This window comes from Gopherus flavomarginatus, chromosome 2 (genome assembly GCF_025201925.1).
Source record: "Gopherus flavomarginatus isolate rGopFla2 chromosome 2, rGopFla2.mat.asm, whole genome shotgun sequence".
In the NCBI taxonomy this organism is placed as follows: Eukaryota; Metazoa; Chordata; order Testudines; family Testudinidae; genus Gopherus; species Gopherus flavomarginatus.
In genome coordinates this window covers 57,369,301-57,391,284 of record NC_066618.1, presented here as the reverse complement: position 1 = coordinate 57,391,284, position 21,984 = coordinate 57,369,301, and the positions used below count along the sequence as shown (strand labels likewise).

The 21,984-nt window shown below is 39.5% G+C and overlaps 1 protein-coding gene across 2 annotated transcripts in view; it reads left to right on the top strand.

Annotated features, from left to right (window-relative positions):
• Window positions 1-16,936, top strand: part of AGMO (alkylglycerol monooxygenase) — a 276,395-nt gene extending 259,459 nt beyond the window's left edge. For both annotated transcript variants that reach the window (XM_050938680.1, XM_050938681.1), the window contains exon 13: window positions 16,749-16,936. In XM_050938680.1, the coding sequence (XP_050794637.1) occupies window positions 16,749-16,829 (81 nt within the window). In that variant the 3' untranslated portion in view covers window positions 16,830-16,936. The remainder of the gene's footprint in view (window positions 1-16,748) is intronic.
• Window positions 16,937-21,984: the final 5,048 nt, after the last annotated feature.

The window sequence follows — 21,984 nt, the reverse complement described above, 5'->3', positions numbered from 1 at the left end:
ACCCTTCTGGTCCTTGAGCTACTCCACCACTGAGTTCTTTAGTCTAGGTTTGACTTCTCTCCTATACATAAATTTCTCAGCCTCCTCTTGAGTTCCTACTAGTTCCACTCTTGGAGAATAACTCTGGATATATCCTACCGGGCTTGTAACCGGGTCCTTTCCTCGGCCCTCCTCTTTGCTGTCCCAATAAAGCACTACTAGCCTCTCCTTGTTGCAGCACCCCGTGGCTTTTATTCACACAAAGTTCCCACCACCAGTGATACTATTTACAGAGCTTTAACGATCTTACTGTCTCCTCTTTTACAGGGAGTCTACCTCAGCCTGGAGACTGCCCTTTCTCTGGCCATTCCCCCCCGTTCTCTGGCTGTCAGCCAGCCTTTATGGCCCTTCAACCTGCAGGCCCACAGGTGCAGCCAGTTCCAGAAGCCAGGCACCAGACTTCTCCCCAGCCCCAATCTATTTCCCCTGATTGGGGCTGGCTGAGCAGGAGCTAATTAGGTGCCCTTGCAGCAGCACCCTGCTACAGGGCTGTTTTGCCCACAATGGAAATCACCAAAGTAGCTTCAAATTTTTAATGAGCAAACTGAGTGCCCACTACACCCAATTTCTGGATGATTCTGACTTCTCCAGCAGTCACCTTGCCCAGCGTCAGACACGGGGCAAGGAGGGAGGACAGAAGCCATTTCCAGGAGGAGCAATGCCCTGAGACTGGAGGAGAAGAAAATTTTATCGAGGCAATCTGGCTGTGATTCTTCCCCCACCCCACTTGGAGACATTACACAGAGATAGGGAGAATTATGTGTGGTGACACCAGAGGGTCGCCTACACCAACCCTGGGTTTTGGAGAAAAGGACTATAGTCATACAGCAGCCGCTCCCCGAACTAAGACATCAGGTGGGGTAAGAAGTGGCCTAGAGGAAGATGAACAGGAGCTAGGCCAAGTGTAGGCCAGCCCACACTGTCACACTTTCAGGACACTGGGCCAGGACCCAGAGAAGAGGGAGGGCCCAGGTCCTCCTACCCATCCTATATTCCCCCGCATCTAGCCCTGCGACAGACTGGACCAGGACTTTATCAACAAGGAAGCCAACCCAGCTGTCCGGGGATCCTGGACATGTAGGATGAAAAGAGTTTGGGACAGCAGGCCCTGACCACTGGGCCTGCTGATCAAACTGACAGTCCCATTACGCAGTCTATCAGTTTGAAAAACTGATTTCATTATCCATATGAAAGACAATAAACAAATGCATATTAGTTTTGAATTTTCTCTCTCTCTCCATATATATACACACACACATATAATTTGTAATTCACCCATCATTATAGGACTGAATCTAGGTATCCAGAGAGTCTTCAGGTTGCTTCATCTGAAGGAACCAACCAACCATTGTATCCCCAAGTGAGGCCTAATCCAAAGGCAGTTGAATTCAAAGGAAGTACTTCAGTTCACTTTAAAGGCCTATGTCAAATGTCTGTGCAAGAATAAATCATTATTTTGTATTATTCATTACGGGACTGGGACTGTTCCTTCTGTGGTAGGAGAATCTTACCAAGATCCTTCCTGCTCAGTTTTGCACCCTTTGAAAGGGCCTCTCCCAGTCACAGCCCTTCTTCTGGGGAAGTGCAGGAAAGACTCCCATTGACTTCAGTGGATCATGATTAGTCCCATAATAAGACATAAATATTAAGAATTCAAACCCATAGTGTTGCAGCTCAAAATCCTGTGTATAATCTCTTAAAACATGTACAAGTTAATGTGTACATTTAAGTAATAAAAAAATCACTTATACTAATAAACCAAAACAATTTATTAACTACCATTTGTGACCAACCTTTTCTATAGTATGTCTTTATCTTCATCATCCATTCTCCCTTAATTTACATATATATCATGGTAACCTATGACATCCCCTTCTCATTGTTATAACCTAGTGATTTTTTTTCTTACTTTGTGAAGTGAGACGGAAGCCATTTCTGTTTTACAACTATTTCCCATGCTATTTTTTTCAAACCATCTTGCCTGTCCTTTATTCCAAAATGATTTTCCTTTAATGCTGTCCTTACAATGTCTGTAACAAATCCCTTCAGAGATGAACCGCTCTTGTCCATCAATAATTGAGAACAATTCCCTTAGCAATCATTAGAGGACACAGAGGTCGTGCTCTGAACTGATTGTAATACTCTCTCCTGAGGTTTGATCATCATCTGTTGTCACTACATTACCACTATTATTGCTATAAAATCTTATATAAAATTACCTTCCTGCCAAGCCATTTAACCCGTCTGGACATAATTTGGTTTCTGATGCAATATTCATTTTTTCATTTTTAAATGACTGGGTTCTGATCCTGTATATCCTTTAGGTCAGTACTTCCATAGACTTCGGTGGGTCCTCATGTCAGTAAGGCCTACAATATCAGGCCCTACTTTACAAATATACTATTTTTGTCAGAGGTGTGTGTATATCCTTATCACCCCCCAAGTCGATGGTATGTATGATACCACTGTGATGCTTTGGGGAACTTGGGTGTTGGTGTTCATTGTTTGTTACTTGCAAGGCAAGGTTTGGACTGGAAGAGTCCTGAAGAGTTTGCTGGCAGGGCAGACAAGCTGATGTGTCAAGAATCAGACACACATCTTAGCAGAAGCAAAAATCTTACTTGCTGATGCTGAGAGGGGTTACACAGAAACTCATAATTCTGGGAACCTCAGCAGATTGTCACAACCAAATTCATTTCCAAGTTTTCTTTGTGGTTCAAGATTTAAATATGCAGGCTTTCAGGGGAAAAAAGTAATGTTATAAAACTTCTAAAAATATGCTTTGGCTGACATATATGTATAACTGCAGAAGGTCCCCACAGTGATATTGCACAAAAGAGCTAAAAATAAGTGTAGCTTTGGAAGACTTACTGATCTGATAAGCTTTAGTAGAAGGACAGCTAGAAGATAAAAGGAACTAATACTGGAGAGTATTTTTAAATAAGTGAAACTAGAAAGAGACATAATACTATGTCTGTTAATTAGATGTCAGCAAAACCATTTTGAAGCTTAATAAATGAATATTGGTAATAGATGAAAAGTGTGGCACGGTAATTTAAATTTGAAGAAAGATTTTGGGCCTTATTCTCATTTACACTAGGCTGCTTTACACCATAGGCCTCTTTACACTGTGAGAGTGGTGTAGTGGAGCCTTAGTGTAAATGAAACTTTAGGTCTTAATTTAAGCACATTCTGTTGCACACCAAAGTGCAGAAACACGAAACACCAAATTAAGACTATCAATCACCTCTTGCTTCCCTGCCTTTGGTCTAACAGCAACATGATCAACCCCTTTGCCTCCTCTATATTGCTGCCTATTATAATGAAAATTACTACAAGCTCCATCCCTACATCCTTTCCCCCCAAAAAAGTGCCCTTCCCAGCCCAGATTCACTCACCCCTAGGGGTTCTGTCCGGAGTGACAGCAGTCTTTCCCTAATGCTCTATTCCTACAGTAACAATTTTGTGCTTCGTCTACTTGATTTCTTCTGTCTTTGAGGGTGTGGTGCCAGGCTGCATAGCTCAGCCAGGAGAAGTTGATCCAAATTGGCCCCAGTTCTGTTCCTCATATTTGGCTGTCCTGTGGTCTAGAAATACCACTCTAGGTATGACCACAATAGCTGCAAAACTTCCCTGGACAGCCCCCAGAGTAGACCATACAGACAAATTCTCAGAGGACATCTGCAAGGAAGTCATCAACATTGTAATTCTGGCAGCTGAATTTTGACAAGGTTCTGGGACTCGGGTACCAGCTTGGGAAGGCAGGAGCAAAGCTGTAAGTGTAAGTACCCTGGTATCCTTTTCCAGCCTTGGAGTCAGATAGACGTGGAGAAGATGTGTCTGTCTTGGTCTTGGTTAGCAGTAGCAGGAGTTTCATTGCACAGCAGCCTATTTGAACAAAATGTCTTCATGAGCTGTGGAAAAGGAAGGAAGAAACCTACAAACTACTCCGTGGCTGTTTAAATAGCCGGTTGCAGACCTCCATGAGACACGAGCATGAGACATCTTGCCTGGAGGGTGCCTTGTCTGGCTCACAACTAGCACTTTGACACTATCCAGCAGTCTCGCAGGACTAATATCCAGGAGGGAGCACCATGAGACTTTAGCTCCTCAGGAGGCAGGAAGAATCCCTTCACTTGAAGAAGACTCTTTTGGTCCCTTCCCTGTGGCCTCAGTAAAGTGTGCTTCAGCCTCAGAGAGCTGTGATCAAACATCCCTTTCATTGATCAGTGTTGTTACAGTAAGCCATGAATGCTTGTTATAGCACGCTGTCCCCCTCTAGGGATAGGCCAGATAAAGATTGCTGAGCCTGCTACAGTTATGGCTAACAGAGAGGTGTCTTTTAGCTCAGGCAGTAGCGGCTCGTGCATTAAGAGCAAAAGGGCCCATGTTTGATCCTCGCTGCCGATGACCTACCCCAGGGCATTGGTGTTATGTTATTTTACATTTTCTGTTGTACCGCTGGTGCTGAATCACATCATCTTGCTTTGCAACTAACTCTTCTGGAAGCGCTGCACATGAAATACCTGGATCAGTGCATGCTGATGGTGCTGAAAATAATCAGCATTTTCATGGAATTTTTTGTACTCAAAGCAATTTTCAAGAATTAACTAGCCCTCACAGTACACCTGTGAGTTGGTAGATAAGTGTTTTTTTCCATTTTACATATGGGGAAACTGAGGCAGCAAGGTAAAAGTTGACTAAATGAACATTTCATGATGGCAGCCAGGTGCAACTGTGAGCCAGTGCAACAGAGGAGCAGTTTTTAAAAAATCTTTAAGGTGAGTTGAAACTTAAGTGGGTGATAAAGTCCTGCTTTTCTTAAATGTTGCCCTACAGCATATGTATTTTCAGCCAGGGTGATCTCTGTTGGTTCACAAATTGATATAGAAATCTGAAATCAATTCATTTTCATTATTCACATTCTATCCTGCTATGTGCACGTAAGATATAACTATAATCAGTCCGGTCTTGGCTGACCTTTCATGAATTATCAATGCATTGCTTTAATTTGTTTAATTAAATCTAATATTGAAAATACTTTAGATGTCAAATAACACTGTTTGGGGAGGGGGAATTAAAAGTGTGTGGAGGAAAGTTAGAATAAATTTACCTGAGAATGCTGTAAATTGTCCAGATCAGGGAGTCTGCTGATAGTCGTGTCTTGTACAGTTCTCATCTGATTCTCAGCTCTTAATAAATAAATGACAATAATAACCAAGTAAGTGCAGTAAAATATTACAGCCAAATTCATAGCTTGTGTAACTCCATTGAAATCAGTGATGTAGCTAGTACTGTAAAATATAATGGGCCAAATTCATAGCTGGTGTATCTGTCAGTGTATCTTCATTGTCTTCACTGAGCTAGATTAGGAATAAATAAGGCTCAATATTTCAAATTCAGATGCACATTTTGACCTTCATCCTGCAATTTAACATAAGAATCTAATCTTCTGTATGCAAAGTGGATAGGATATATATGTACAATAATTTTCTGTATAAGTTTGAGATCTTTTCCAGTAATATGTACTATCATTTTTCTTGGAATAGCCTCTGCTTTCACAGTGAAGGGTTTTATCCCGGTCATTAAATTTCTGCTCGAGATGGAGAGTGTTAGGGCATGCTCACACCTTTTTTTTTTTTCTTTTTTTTATAGTTTGAAAGCCAGAAAAAATTCTTTTGAATGTTTTCAGTGTTTATGTAATCAGTACCCGTGTTGCCAAGGCTTACTTGAAACAGCTGGATGCCTGCTGCTTTCCTCTCCCTTTGTTGGAACTCCCGCCAGAACAGGTAGTCAAAAACGGAAAGTAGGGAAAAATCCAGGCATCTGTGCTCTCTCTCAGGAAAACAGCTGTGGCTTCCATAGGAAGCACTTATTTTTTCCCATCAGCCAAGACTCTGGATACCCTTGGGTCCTCTTTTGGCGTGGCTAGCCAAGTAGGATGCAGTTTATGGCTTAGAACTTATGAGAGAAACCATTTGGGCAGTCCCATCCCTGACAGAATGCTGAGAGAAATTCTCCAAGCTGCAGGCCACATGTGAGCCTCTGACCTCTTATTAGCACACCATGGGAGAGGTTAACAATTGTTGAGACTTCAGGCATCCCTTTGACATTCAAATAAAACAATACCAAGTAACCTTTCCAAAGCATATGAATATTCCAGATATAGTGTCCTTTCAAATCTAGGATTCAATTTGGAAAAAAATCTTGTGATAGGAAAGATAATATATTTATCCAAAAATAGAACCTGGATTTTTTTTAAGCTTTTTACGTTCATTAATGATATAGTGGTGTGTAAAGTGTGTCACTTTTTTAACTCAAAATTAACCATGAGATACCAACAGATTTTCACGTCATTCTGAGGTCTTGCATGATTTAGTGGGAGTGGTATTCTTAAATGGCTGGAGTAATGTAAGAAATACATAAGATCAGCTTGCTGGTAAAGATGTGACTCATTGATCATGTAATGAGAAACTGTATTATAATATATTAGTATGGGAAAATTGATAATGAAAAGCTGGTCAGGAATTATTTATATGAAGCTCTTCATAGAATGGGTTAAATGTAGAGAGCCAGATCTATCTATCTTAGATACATCAGTGCCGTCCATTACTGTAGTATATGAGCAGCTCACAATCTTCAATGTATTTATCCTCACAACACCACCCCTGTGAAGTAAGGAAGTGCTGCTATCCCCATTGTACAGATCAGGAACTGAGGCACAGGGAGATTAAGGCTGTGTTTGCACTTGAGCAGGGGATGTGATTCCCAGCTGAAGTACACATATTCAGTCTTGCTCTCATCAAACTAGCATGCTAACAATAGAAGTTTAGCCATGGTATCATGGGCAGCAGTGGGGCAAGCTAGTCACCTGGTGCACAAACCCATCTGCACCCTCTGAGTACATACTCAGTATAGCTAGCTGTGCTAGCTTGCCACAGCCCAGGCTACCACAGCAAAGCTACTATTTTTAGCTAGCTTAATGAGAGGTAGGACAGGTATGGCTATGTGAGCTGGGAATCACACGTACACCCCCAGCTCAAAGCTCAGCACATAGACCTAACCTAAGTGACTTGCCAGTGGTCACACTGAAAGTCCGTGGCAGAACAGGAAATTGAACCTAGGTCTGTCAACTCCCAGAGTACCACTTAAAGGGGCAGCTGGGGATTCTCGTGATCTAGTATAATCTGGAGGTGGTAGATAGCTGTCTGTTCACCATCCACTCCCTTCTTATTGATGTAGAGTACGTGTCAGAGGCATGACAAGGGAGAGGCTGAAACACACTAGCTGCTCTAACTTATGACAGGGGCTGGTTCAACCTTGACCATCCCTAGGGCAAGGAGAAAAAATAGATTAGAGCCAGATTGTCTCCCCATCTCAGCTATGCTAAATACACCATAGACCCTTGCCCAAAGCACCCCACAAAGACTGGCTACAGCAACCAAACCCAGATAGTCCCTATGAGATGTTGTCTAGGGTAAACATTCTTATTTCTCTCGACAGGGACTCATGAACAAGCTGACTACAGGGGCCAGTTATTAGAGTTGAGGACTTCCTTTTAGACTATGTCTACACTATAAACACTAGTATTTGTAGTATGGACATTTCCTATGTCAATGGAAGGAGCTTTTACATCAATATAGTTGTTAATCCACCTCTCTGAGAGGCAGTAGCTAGGTCAATTGAAGAATGCTTTTGTTGACCTAGTTGCATCTACACTAGGGGTTAGGTCAATCTAACTAAGGTGCTCACGGCACAACATTTTTCACAGCCCTGAGCAACATAGTTAGGTGATCTAATTTCTGAGTGTTGATCAGGCCTCATTTCAAAGCAGCTGATCAAAAAGAAGGGTCAGTAGCTTTGCCCATCTGAATGTAGTATGCTCAATAATGAGAACAGGGGTGTGATCAAGAAGAGGTGACTTTTGGTCTGAGAAGTTTCCCAAATGAGAGTTACAAGGGCCATGACAGGACATGAGAACAAACAATGTGCTGAGAATAGGACAGAAAGAAAGAGAGACCCAAAGCCAAAAATGGAGCTGCTTTTCCAACAGCAGGGCTGGACTAACCCAAACACATTTTCTCTGCCTTGGAACTAAAAATTACTCACAATTTACTGTTCTTGGCCTTGAAAGGGGTTTAGCCTGCAGGCTGGGATGTGTCTTGTCTGTCTAAAATGTGGATGGCAAAATTTTCCCTTTAGACCATCAGTGAATATTATCATATTTCTCTTTTCTTTGCCTGTCCAAAAGGCTTTTTTATGCAATGTAGACAACTTTGGCTAATCGTATCCATTTTTCAATGAAATGTTTAACTTCTTCTTGTGGCATTTTGGATTTAAGAACAATTATGGTCTCACATGAACTTCTCTCCTGGCTTCGTTTCCCCTAATCTTTTTTTAAAGCTTTTCTGGTGTTCATTTGTGCTGAAATTCCCTTCAACTTGTCACTCAATTGCTTTATCCCTTTCTTCACATTCTGTCCCTAGGTCATATTTTGCCTTAGTCACTGTAGCCAGATCTTTTCCACCATTTTTCTTTGACATATGCAGCAGAGTTTTCCTGTCAGAGATCTAATGTCTCGGAGTAATTATATGGGGTTGGGAACTCTTTTCCACCCAGGAATAACCTTGTTTTGGGACTTGAGGCATACAACCTTTTCTCAACAGAGTAATTAAGTGAGTAGAGATATTTTGCTTTGCAGGCATCTTGGGTCATTCTCCCTCCCCTCTCCTCCCCATCCCATTCCAAATAGCTAGTTCTTGGTCTTGTCCGCCAGCTTTACTTTGCGTTTCCATCTCATGTACTGTCACAATGGCACCACTCTGAAATGAAAATACATTTACATAAATATTATTACTGCTAATACTGCAACCTTTCATTGTGAGTTTGGACACTGTTACACCATTCTCTTTTCTAATGGTTCCTCTTCTTCAGATATTATTAGGGAAATATTGTAGTAGCTGGAAAGAGAAACAAGGGGATTTATTTACTCCTAGGTCTTTAGCTGTTGCTAAGTAAATATTAAGTATTCAGAGAGTAGAACCCAATCCATAATTCTGTAATTTTACAAGTTCAGACACTTGAACGGAGTATGCTATCTGCAAGTCATTTCATTGTATGAGTTATATGATGTGATCATTGCAACAATAGGTATATGGATGGATTCATCCTTGGTGCCAATCCATTGAAGTGAATTTGTCCCATCATTGCAATAGAAGTTGATTCCCCAGAAAAAGAGGATTAAGAAATGTAGTCTCTAAACTTTTTTTTAACCCATAAACCTAACTGGCCAATAGCCCTAACTCTGTCCCTGGCAATGTACATATTCAGCACTTCTTGTATATAGTCTTGCACAAAAAACAATTATAAACTTGATTAACTATCAAAACTCTGCAATAAACTATTGATTAAACTAAAATTAACTCCATGTGTCTTCATTTAAGGTGAAAAACTGCTCTTCATACATAATTTAGTTAATATTTTATTAAATTACTTAGTTCTTCTCAGATGTGTCTCTTTTACCCTCTGTCTTGTGTTTTGAGTTATAAGTGATGCAGTGATGTGTATATAATTATGCCTCATCTGCTGACAGACATAAAAGTAAATGAGATGTTGCTTCTCAATGGGTGCATTTCCTGTAAAAAATATTAAAAAAAATAAACTCCACAGTCTTTGTAGTCAAAATGGAATGGGGCTATTTCAAGTATTACATTTCTGCAATGAACAGCTTCTAATAAAACTTTCAATCTCACTTGGCCTGTTGATGTACAGCAGATTAAACCAGTATGTTTACTAATTGAGACCATTTAAGATTTTGCCTAATTGCTTCTTTGAAAGCTTTATATTTTAATTTTACAATATTTTAAATCAAGTCAGATTTGTGAGAATTAGCAGCAGTCATCCATTCCTGTTACTTCTTAATCTTAGAATTTTAAGTGAAACTGAAAAATAGAAGATTTTAAAACAGAAATGAGATATGACATTCAGCCTTTGCTACCTTTGCTGAGCTGTGATTATAAATAGAAACCTGATAAGTTTCTCAGAGTTGCTTACCAGCAATGGTTTGTTAGTGTATTAAAAACACTCATTCAGTACTTTTCATCTCCAATGAGCATGAACTAGTTTATGTTCCCAACAATCCCATGTGATGAATCTGCTAAGCAGTAATAGGTCAGTTGAGGGCAGTAAGAGGAATCTGCCACTGCTGCTCATCTTTTCTGCCCACTAGGGATATTAGTGTCAGTAAAGGATGATGGTAGCAGGTGAAAAATGTATGTTCTTGCCAACTCTTGGGATTTTTATTGCAAGTCTCTTAATGTTTGGTGTTTTCTCTTAAAGCCTCAGCTCTGGGAGTGATGTGGCTACATCAGAATCGCAGCTTTCATTTTTAAAAAGTAAATTTCTAGCCCTCATGGCTGTGGAGGCAAACTTGAAAATGTAAACAGTTCAAAAACCAGAAGGCAGATAAAATGACCCCACAAATTAATGAATGAAGAATAAACATGATTTTTGAACTACTCTCCTGATTTTGGGGAGTTTTCTCATGGTTTTTGAAAGCTTGGAGCTGGTAATACTTATGGGACCCACCAGGTGTTAGGGCATGGTGCACAAAGTAGACTACTAGGGTCTGTTTCAGGGCAAAGACAGCTGTACTATACCATTCTAGTAAAGGTACAGTAAGTCACATATACTATCTCCCTTGTATAGACAGGAAATTTTAGACAGACCATTCCAGTGAGTTAGCAAGGTCAAAGAGTATATTTTTGCAGTACACTTTTTACCTGTATGTTAAAATAAGGGATCAAAGCTGCTCCAGTGAGAGTTTCGCCAATCAGAGCAGGATCTCTGGTTAGTTTGTTTACCAGAATTAAACATTCAGAAAGGTGAGAGGAATATAAGATGAGACAACTTTGTGATATAAATCAGTGTCCAACAGCAGAGTTATAGACCAGTGTCTAAAGTAACAGGGTTGGGCTCCACCCTGTTTTTCTAGAAAAAAAGACAGTAGCAAGGCCTGATAGAAAAAAATTCGATGATAATACTGTAATCCAAGATGAAATGCTTGTGGGTGGATGAATCCATGTGTGTGTGTGTGTGGCTGAGATTTGTAAGTTATAGTGATGGCTGACAATTTACAGCTACAAAAGAGATCGGGTTCTTGGAATGAATTAGCACAACTGAAAAGCATAAGCTTGGACCATGTACTGAAGTTATTTTTAATAGGTTTTATAAATGAGTAAGCAGAATGTTTTCTTTTGTTGTTTTTTTTTTTTTTTAAACAGGAAACTGCCTCAGAGAAAGTCAGATATTATTTAGGTTTGGAAAAAGGAAGTTTATCTCCCAACATCAATTTAATTATTTATTGCACTTGTAGATCCAATATATTTTAAACTTGAATCAAGAATGTATGGAGTGGAGTACGCACACTTACTAGAGGGAATAATCTAAATATATATTGCAATACAATATTTTCAGGCAATCTTCAGACTGAACAACAACAAAAACAAGATGCAGAGGGTTGTTTTTTTCATTTGTTAGCAGAGTACAGTGTTGATGCAATCTCCAGCTTGCATTAACTCACATTTCATTACTGCTTCAATACAAGGTAAAAGTATAAATCTCAACAGAGTCCCTGGGAGATAGTATTAATAGCAGAACTGTGGTGGCAAAGTTTTCTGTTTCAGCTTACAGGTACAATCAGAGGATCAGCTATAGAAGTCAGAGCTTTTGAGGGACATGTCAGTGTAATAATTTGAAGGGGAATGGCCTTTCCTCTACTAATAAACTCTGTCAGTCAAAAATAAGAAAGTATGAGTTTTCTGAATTCCAAATTGGTAGATATCTTTGGCAGCCTTTGAGTGGGGATTGTGTTCACGCAAAACCATCCTAACCTCAATTTTCTAGTCTAGAGACTTTTTTGAGAGGCGCAATAGTCTTGTGTTTGAAGCACTGACTTGACACACATGAGATACAGTTTCAGTTCCCAGCTCTGCCACAAACCTGGGGTGAGTCTGGAGTGACCTGAGGGTGAGTCAGTAGTCTCCCATTCCTGCCTCTGTAAAATGGGGATACTAACATTTCCTGTGCTCTTTGAGGCACAGGAACTCTCTTGAGTTATGTATTTGTACAGTGGCTAGCACAAGGGGTTCAGATCTCAGCTGGGGCCTTTTGAGGCTACTGTAGTACTCTTTAGTAAACAAGGAGAGTTTAAAGCTCTCCAACATAGAGGAGAAAAGGTCTATATAACATATTCCTATTACTTTTTCATCATTTGTTAGTAATTAAATGTAAAACTAATGAGCTATGCTCTATAGCAAGAAGCCCTACAGGAGTAAACTACTGGTGCTCAAAAGATGGTTGAAGAGATGTAGCTTTCAGCCTTATGCATCACAACACATCCAAGGCATGCACCAATAGCCTATTAGTGCACGTTATCATGGCTTGTTGCTATATTATAAACTGTTTGGAGTGCTGAGAAGTGATTAAAGCAGGACCTAAGTAGTTAACATACAAAACGGGGAGAGAGGCTTGGTCTATGCTTAATAGTTAGATCAACATAACTATGTCGCTCGGGGTTTGAAAAAAATCACATCCCCATGCACCGTAGCTAGGCCAACCTAACCCTCCGTGTGGACATGGGTAGCTCAGTGGGGAATCAACCAAGCTACCACTGCCTGGGGAGACAGATTACCTACAGCGACAGAAAAACCCTTTCCATTGCTGTGGGGAACCTCTACACGATGGCACCACAGCAGCATAATTACAGTGCATAGCTGTGGCACTGTAGCACCCATAGTGTAGACAAGGCCTGAGTCAACAAATTACTCAAGCCCATGCCTAGCTATAAATTCCATTGAAACCAATGGGACTATTCATGTGCTGAAAGTTAGGCATGTGTTTCAGTACCGTGCTGAATTGGGTCCTGGTGTCTTAGCCCTTTAGGTTGCCGAGCATTCCTGTGAGCTGCCTTAGTTCTCATTGAAATCGGTGGGAGCTGAGGGCACTTAGCACCATGCAGGAGTGTGCAGCACCTTACAGGATTAACCCCTCCTTCTCTAGAAATGCCCAGTCTGTACGATCGGAGTTAGACTGTCTTTCTAAGAATTGCAAGGGAAATACAACTTTAAAGAAATCAAAGTGCCAGTGAAAACTGAATGCATGATCTACCAAAAGAAAGAAAGAAAAGTAACATCTACTTCCTTTCCCACTCCATACACTTCCAAACCCCATAGCCAGTACATAGCCTGAGAAATCAGGCTGGGCATTGGGGAGATGAAGCGTAAGGAATTCCCCTCCTCCCCCCGGTTGGTCTACAGGCACTGTTTTAGCTTTTTAGTCACAGCAGTGTCTGAGGCCTCTGCACTCCACCTCCACATGGGAAGTGGCTGCTCAATCTGCATTGTTGCTGATTTACTAGTGCTGGGCTGCTTCTCTATGCCCTGATGCTGCCCAGCCCCAAAAGAGCACACAGGAAGTACCGACCCATGCACATTCTTTCCAAATCCTGATTTCCAGCAGAGCTGCAGCAGGTCTCCTGCATCTCTTCTCTCTCTTCTAAGTAACTCTGCTCCCTCCAACTGATTTATGTGTAAAAACAGGAAGATCTCTGTAAAACTACAAAAACAACAAGGAGTCTGGTGGCACCTTAAAGATTAACAGATTTATTTGGGCATAACCTTTTGTGGGTAAAAAAAAAACACTTCTTCAGATGCATCTGAGGTTTTTTACTTACGAAAGCTTATGCCCAAATGAATTGGTTAGTCTTTAAGGTGCCACCGGACCCCTTGTTGTTTTTGTGGATACAGACTAACACGGCTACCCCCCGATACTGTAAAACTAGTGATCAGTGCTAGTATCACAACCAATAAGCTCATGTATTCGAGGAATCTGGAGTACTATGCACAGATGCTCTCTTATCAATGTGGAACACTTGTACCACCACTTAGGTATTTATTCGAAAATTTACACTCATGTTTATAAGCAACTGGCCCCCTTGAAAAAGATGCTAAGAATGGCTTTATTACTAGCGTTGACAGAACAAAGCCATTTTTAACATCTTGGCAGAAAGCATTTTGAGACCTATTAGAAGCAAATCTGAAGGATTCTTTCTTTAATGATTTTTAGAAAACTTTTATCTTGTCTACTGTAGCTGTTAAATCATTGCCAGCACCAGCTCAAGTGGAACCTAATGCTGATAACTGTCTTCATTATCAAGTCAGTTGCCTAATGTGGATAGGTCATTAGTATCATACCAAACCTACCTGTGCATGTGCAGTGAAGATTATTTCAGCACGAAGCAATGAGATATTTACTAAGAGTATATGCTTTGATTATAGACATAGACCTAATCCAGAACGAAACAGTATACGATCTAGCAATTGTAAAACAAGTACAGTGCACATCTTCAGACACAGACTATGCAGTGCCAGTGTGATCAAATGCTAGAAAGGAAATAAAAACCCTAGGGAGGATATGAGACTTCAGTTATCCCATCCAAAAAGCCCAATCTCCACCTTTTATACATTGACTGGATCCCTGCAAACATACTTGTAACATAATTAATGATAACTAATCCTGGAAATGCATATCAGAAACAGAAACATTGCTAAATATGGGACTGTGGTTTTAAAACCATTCTGGTAAGAGGCCTTGGAGAGACATAATATATACAGGGTTTTTTTTGTTTTTGTTACCATTGTTGTGATCCAGCTGCCATGCAAACTACGTCTATTTATATTAAATAAGTTTTCCTCATTCATCAATGTAAACAAGAGGCAATATGATGGACTATTTAAAGCATCAATTGTCAGGAACAAAATTATAGTACAAAAGGGGAAACTGGACTTGCACTAAGGATTTTAGAACAATTTACAATCTTGCAAGTTTAAGCCTTAATCCTGCATTGAGATTTAACAGGAGCATCCCAAGATTTCATATGCACTAAGAGCCCAAATCTGCAATACCCTAGTCAAATGAGCAGTCCTTATCTGCATGAATAGTTCTATTTAGACTAAAGTGGACAATTTAAATAAGTAAGAGAGTTTATATGAAAAGAACCTAATGAAAATATGGACGTGTTTGAAAGAGGGTGTCCCCCGTCCATCAGGATAAATAACAGATATGAAGTTTAATTTCATAGTTAGCTGGGTAATAATACTACCGCAGTCCCTGGTAGCAACTGCTATAATTAAGATTGTAAAACAGTTTCCATTATAAATCTGTTTTCACTGGCTAGAGCATTCTGAAAAATTCATCTTTTGGGCTAAAATGTACCAGGCACGATTGCTGCCCACTGTACTTTTTTTTTTTATTTGGTGAAACTATCAGTTGTTCTAGGAGGGGGTGGGGAAGTATTTTCCCATTGCTTAAAAAAACAAACAAACAAAAAAACCTAACCATGCATTTTTTCCCTTTTCTGTTAATCAGACTATGACAAAAATGGTTGAACTTTGAAAATTGACATGTAAATAATTTTTAGTGAGGGGCAAGGAATAAAGAGTCTAGACAGGGAATGGGAATTTCCAGGTGAATAGTCTGGAAAGTATATGTTGAATTTATACAGCAGAAAATGTCAGTAGGCTGCAATGGGGTTACTATGAGGGAGGCACACTATGCATGCCTGCACAGTTTAGGAAGTGCACATTTTTCCAAAATCTGTTCAAAGGTAGCAGTCAGATACATTTATGCTCCGTCCTGTTGTCCACACCCTTTATACTCTAGTGTTATTTTACTGTGATCATTAGATCACACAATCTGTTTAAATTTCTCAGGCTTTGTTGCACAGAATGTACTGGAGGATGCAGAGAAAATTAAAATCTATGATTACGCAGTGGGCTTCTGTTCAGTTTCTCAATTGGCTTTAGGTCAGCTTTGTGGCAGCGGAGCAGCAGAGAACTGTTGTGATTCAGGGGTGGATTTGGCCCCTTTATATTTATATTCTCTACACTTTTTTCCCACTGGTGCAGCCTTTCTGTTTCAATGAGTGCAGTACTTTGCATTTAATATTAGCAACCCTGAACTTAGTAGGCATTGAATCAATAATTTTATAGAACTCTAAGCCAAACTAATTCTGCAGAGTGTGATTTCTCATTCTGGATATATTAACTATAATATGAAATACTCCTCCACAAGCATATGTGGCATTCTTTAACAAACTCACAATAAAGAGTTTAATTTTGAAAAAGAGAAGAAGGAACTGCATCACCCCATTTAAAAATACGCCTGTGATTTTTTCCCCAACTTATAACAGTAATAACAATCTCAGCTGAGGACATTTCCTGGGGCTTAATGGCCCATGGCTGTGCTTCAGGTGATCATCATCTACCAGCCGGTCATTAATCCCCTAGAAATGCCCTGTTCCTCAGTCATTATTGCTTAAATATGTTTCTTCTCTAAGTAAAATACTTCTATATTTAATGGATCTTCCAGGGATAGATGTGTTCTTTTAGTGGTGGGGACTGAAAGAAGTTTAGTAACATGTCAAGGAAGTGGTAACTATGAGAAGGAGAGAAAAACTCTTTCCATAGAATTCCTAAAGCCTGTAGACTCCAACATCTATTTTTTTCCATAATTTAACAATATGCCTGGAATTCTTATATAGCTGTGTCTCTTGGGAGAGTTCTGCTTTTTATCCATTTACCATAATTACTATATAATTTTTTATTAAGAAAGCTTGTATAATGTTTTTCACTCTGTGCTTTATATTGTAGGTTTTATTTTCACTCTGCATTGCATTCTGGGGAGTACAAATTATGAAGCCACTCATCTCAAATACAGCAAAATATCACTGAATTATGGAAAAAGCCGTTTGGAATATGCTTCGAAGTTTCTTGGAATAAGTTGACGGTGCCTCTTTCTGAAATGCAAGCATTTCACATAGGCTAAGTAGGAATCATGATGTTTTTATTTGATCTTTTAGATATTTATTCTCCTGCCTACCCAAGTTAAATTAAGGGTCCTTCTATTTTTTTCTTATGCTTTCACAGCATTTTTTTAACATTCAAGGGATCACATTCTTAAAAAGCATGTAAAAATAATAGCATTTTTCAATCACTTTATTAGTATGTAACCATATGTGGAAAGCATTCTTTACAATAGAAATAATTAAAATCATATTTGTTGCAACCTGGTAATCTCCATAGAGACTAAGTCTAAAAGAATGTGAATGTAAATTTTTCCATACTGATTGAATTACAGTAGAATCTCAACGCCATGCCCAATTGTGTGTTCATAACATGTAGTTACATAAGGATGAGTAGTTGAGACAGGAAAATTATTACAAACAGCAGGATAAAATAACTCTGACTTGCATTAATTGAAATGTTTTCAATTAACTAGATTATATATGTGTTGTGTAATGCAGACTTGCAGTTTACGTTAATTTGTTTAAGGAGTATACCTGCATTTGCCAACAACTTTAGAGCTGATCTCACTAACACCAACATTGCTCCATTGACTGAAGAAACTCCTGTCACAAGGTGTTTGCAGGATCAGGTTGTTAATTTCTAGTAATCCCCCCACTCCTCCCATCAAAGTAATCCTGAGGGAGATGGATCTATTGTCCTGTCTGAGGTGCTATTTTGATTATTTCTATAGATATAGGAAAACTGGGGAAAAAAAGAAGAGAAAGGAGGCTCCGAACAGCAAGATTAGCAAAAATAGAAGAGCTGGGTTGTTTTTCTTTCCTTATGTTCTTCCAACTTTTAGTGGGTCCAAGACTAAAAAAAGAAAATACTTAAAATTAAGTATCTAAAAAACTTTAGGATGCCTTGCAAGCTTCAAACTGGTAAAAATACCTGGATTAAAATGTAGTTGTATTGTTTTTTGTTTTTTCATTTTCTCTACAGTACAAAGATATATTAATAGAGAGCTTGGATATGCATAAATATCCTGATTTTAGTCAACCCACAGTTTTAGACTTAGGTGTAGCAGAGAATTGACGCCAGCATTTACAAGTTGGATGCCTCCAATTGGCCACCTAACTCTATATTTAAGTAAAATTGGCTTGATTTTCAGTGGTGTTGAGCATCAGGCCTATTTTTTTTTTAGGTGCCTCCCTTGAGGCACCCAAATTTGAGGCCAAAATTTTCAGTCAATTTGAAAGTCAATTTGCCTGTGTCTATCACTTAGGGCTATGCTAAATCCCTAAAATATGTTTAATTGGGAAAACAGATGTCAGTTTGAGTAGAGATGAGTCTAAGATGCAATGTCTGGTTCAGATCTTTCATAAAGTGTGGGAATGTTTGAATCCAGGATTTTGATTCAAACCCTTTTCTAATTTGTATAATTAAAAGATGAACAAATTGTCCCTTGGAAATGTTAGAAGAATTAATATAAAAGTATTTTGCTTAAATCTTTAATTCATAAATTTATTCATATTTTGGTAGAATTCTAATATCTGATTAAGAGATTAGATAAATGAAATCATATATTTCTAACTCAGATTGTGTAAATGTGATCTAGTTGTTAAAACACAGGCATAGTAGCCAACAAATCTAGATTTTAGTCCCAGTTTGTGATCTTGGGCACATAATTTAGTTGCTCTGTGCCTCAGTTTCCCCATCTTTGAAATTGAGATAGAAGTACCTACCTCACAAGAGTGTTGCAAGGTTTGATTTAAATGATGTGGGTAGATACCATGGAGATGAGTGTGCTTTGTTATTCTAAATGACACACATTTTATATTTAAATGTATTCACCCATCAGTAGCAATCTTTCAAAGATCCATAAACAGAATAATCTCATTGGGGTACCACTGGAAGGAAAGGAAAAAAATGGCTGATTGAGCTAAAACTCTGCAGGGTGCAGCCGACCTTCAGGTTCCCATGTTTCTGAATACATTGTGTGCACTAGAAATCTGTATTTGATATGTATAATATTGAAATAGCCACATGGATATTTTAGTCTGATTATAATTTATTAAATTAATTTTAAAATTATCCTAACCAGTGTCTTTTATTTATATGTAATAATGAAAAGAACATGTCGTCTAAGGTAAGTACAGGTTAAGACTTTGGACTGTCAAATTATTTCACATTTGACATGAAAATCTTCAGAATTCACAGGGAGAGTCTAAAAATAAATTCAGTCATGCAAAGAAAAGAAAGTCAGAAATTTAAAAAAGTAAAGTCATTTATGATGGAATACCAGGGCCAAATTCTGTGCTGTGCCTCCTGGATAATTCATCCTTGGTGGAGGGGCAAAGGTCGTTTCATGCAAAACACTCCAGCAATTGCCTACACCATCCCTTCCAACTTGCAGCCATTCCCAGAGCATGTCCAAATACTGGAGTCTGAGAGGTGGTTGCTGTAGGGCTGCCTACTGGGCGTGCTCTAAATCACCATAAGAAAGGGTGGTAGCAGAGCCCAGAATCAGGCCCCTACTTCCTATATAAAGCTGAGTTTGAGAGTTGAGGTTAAATTATTAGATGTCTACCATTCCCCCATTCCTCTTTAAAGTGCAGTGTGTTGTAGTTATTTGGAAACATTTAAATATTCTTTTATTACTCTGTGAATTTTTTTCTCCAGGTATCGACTAATAGCACTGAGCAGAACAAGACCCATTCAAATGCTGAAAATGAATCAGCCAGCCAGGGAAAACCACTCTCACACATTAGAAAGGGAGACAGTGAGCCATAATATGTTTATATTATATATATATATAAAAAGAGCAATCATATCCCCCCTCAACCTAAAGAAGGCTGAGGGGGGATATGCTTGCTCTTTATAAATATATCAGAGGGATTAATATCAGGGAGAGAGAGGAATTATTTAAGCTTAGTACCAATGTGGACACAAGAACAAATGGTTATAAACTGGACACTAGGAAGTTTAGACTTGAAATTAGATGAAGGTTTCTAACCATTAGAGGAGTGAAGTTCTGGAACAGCCTTCCCAGGGGAGTAGTGGGGGCAAAAGACATATCTGGCTTTAAGACTAAGCTTGATAAGTTTATGGAGGGGACGGTATGATGGAATAGCCTAATTTTGGCAATTAATTTAGCAACTGATCATTGGTTATCAGGAGGTATGTATGCCCAGTGGTCTGTGATGGGATGTTAAATGGGTTGGGATCTGAGTTACTATAGAGAATTCTTTCCTGGGTGTCTGGCTGGTGAGGCTTGCCCACATGCTCAGGGTTTAACTGATTGCCATATTTGGGGTTGGGAAGGAATTTTCCTCCAGGGCAGATTGGCAGAGGCCCTGGAGATTTTTTGCCTTCCTCTGCAGCATGGGGCACGAGTCACTTGCTGGAGTATTCTCTGTAGCTTGAGGTCTTCAAACCACAATTTAAGGACTTCAATAGCTCAGACATAAGTTAGACGTTTGTTATAGAAGTGGATGGGTGAGATTCTGTGGCCTGCATTGTGCAGGAGGTCAGACTAGATAATCATAATGGTCCCTTCTGACCTTAAAGTCTATGAGTCTGTTGTATTATCTGTTATATCACATCTCTATATTCTGGCACTTTCTGCTCATCTGGATGCCTGTAGGCTTCTGCATTCTAAGTTTCTACATGGGAAGCAGGTGTAGAAATATTGAAAATTAAACTGCAGATACAAAGCACAAAGGTAAAGCTGAAATAAAACATCTTGTATAGTGGATCAGCACTTCTATATTAAAGTCAGAGCCAATGGAATGCTTGGCTCAGACCTTTGTCATCTTTGCCCCACCTATGAAAACACCAGAAAAATATGGAAACATTGACTAAGTATGATCTGCTGAGTGTCCTTGTGTTTATGGTTTGGCATTGAAAAATGATACAAAATTAATCCTTTTTTCCCCCTACCTCTTGCTATTTTTAAATACTTCCTTCTCTATTCCTTCTTGTCTTCTCATCTATCTATCTATCGATGTGTATTGTGTGTATATATTTACATATTTATATAAAATATACTGGTTCTCTTCTGCCTGTTATGATTTCCCATGTGAAAGCACATGAGAACGTGTTTCATATCCATAGATGTTATATTTTGTATATATGTTACATATGTGAGCTTACTACAACAATAAAGATGGCCCCTTTCACAATAGTGCATATAAGTCTATATATGCTCTAGTATGTCCAATATTCAAAACACAGAGTAAGCTGCTTGTACTGTTCACATATGTTGAATACAATTTCGCTTCACATGTGCGTGCCTGTTTTCATCATATGATTCCTCCTTTATTTCCATCTGAGTATTATAGCACTGTTCCTTTCCCTATTCATCCTGTCCTTCTCTCTTCCGTGTTATCTCTCTTTTCCCTATGGGTATGTCTACACTACGGGATTATTCTGATTTTACATAAACTGATTTTGTAAAACAGATTGTATAAAGTCAAGTGCACGCGACCACACTAAGCACATTAATTCGGCGGTGTGCGTCCATATACCGAGGCAAGCGTCGATTTCTGGAGCATTGCACTATGGGTAGCTATCCCATATCTATCCCATAGTTCCCGCAGTCTCCCCCATCCATTGGAATTCTGGGTTGAGATCCCAATGCAAAAACAGTGTCGCGGGTGATTCTGAGTAAAGGTCGTCACTCTATCCTCCTCCGTGAAAGCAACGGCAGACAATCATTTCGCGCCCTTTTTTCCCTGGATTGCCCTGGCAGACGCCATAACGTGGCAACCATGGAGCTCGTTTTGCCTTGTCACTGTCACCGTATGTGTACTGGATGCTGCTGACAGATGCAGTACTGCAGTGCTACACAGCAGCATTCATATGCCTTTGCAAGGTAGCAGAGACGGTTACCATCCCTATTGCACTGTCTAACATTGTAAATTGGCGATGAGATGACGGTTATCAGTCATTTTGTACCGTCTGCTGCTGTCATGGGTGCTCTTGGCTGGCCTCGCTGAGGTCGGCCGGGGGCGCATGGACAAAAATGGGAATGACTCCCCAAGTCATTCCCTTCTTTATGTTTTGTCTAAAAATAGAGTCAGTCCTGCCTAGAATATGG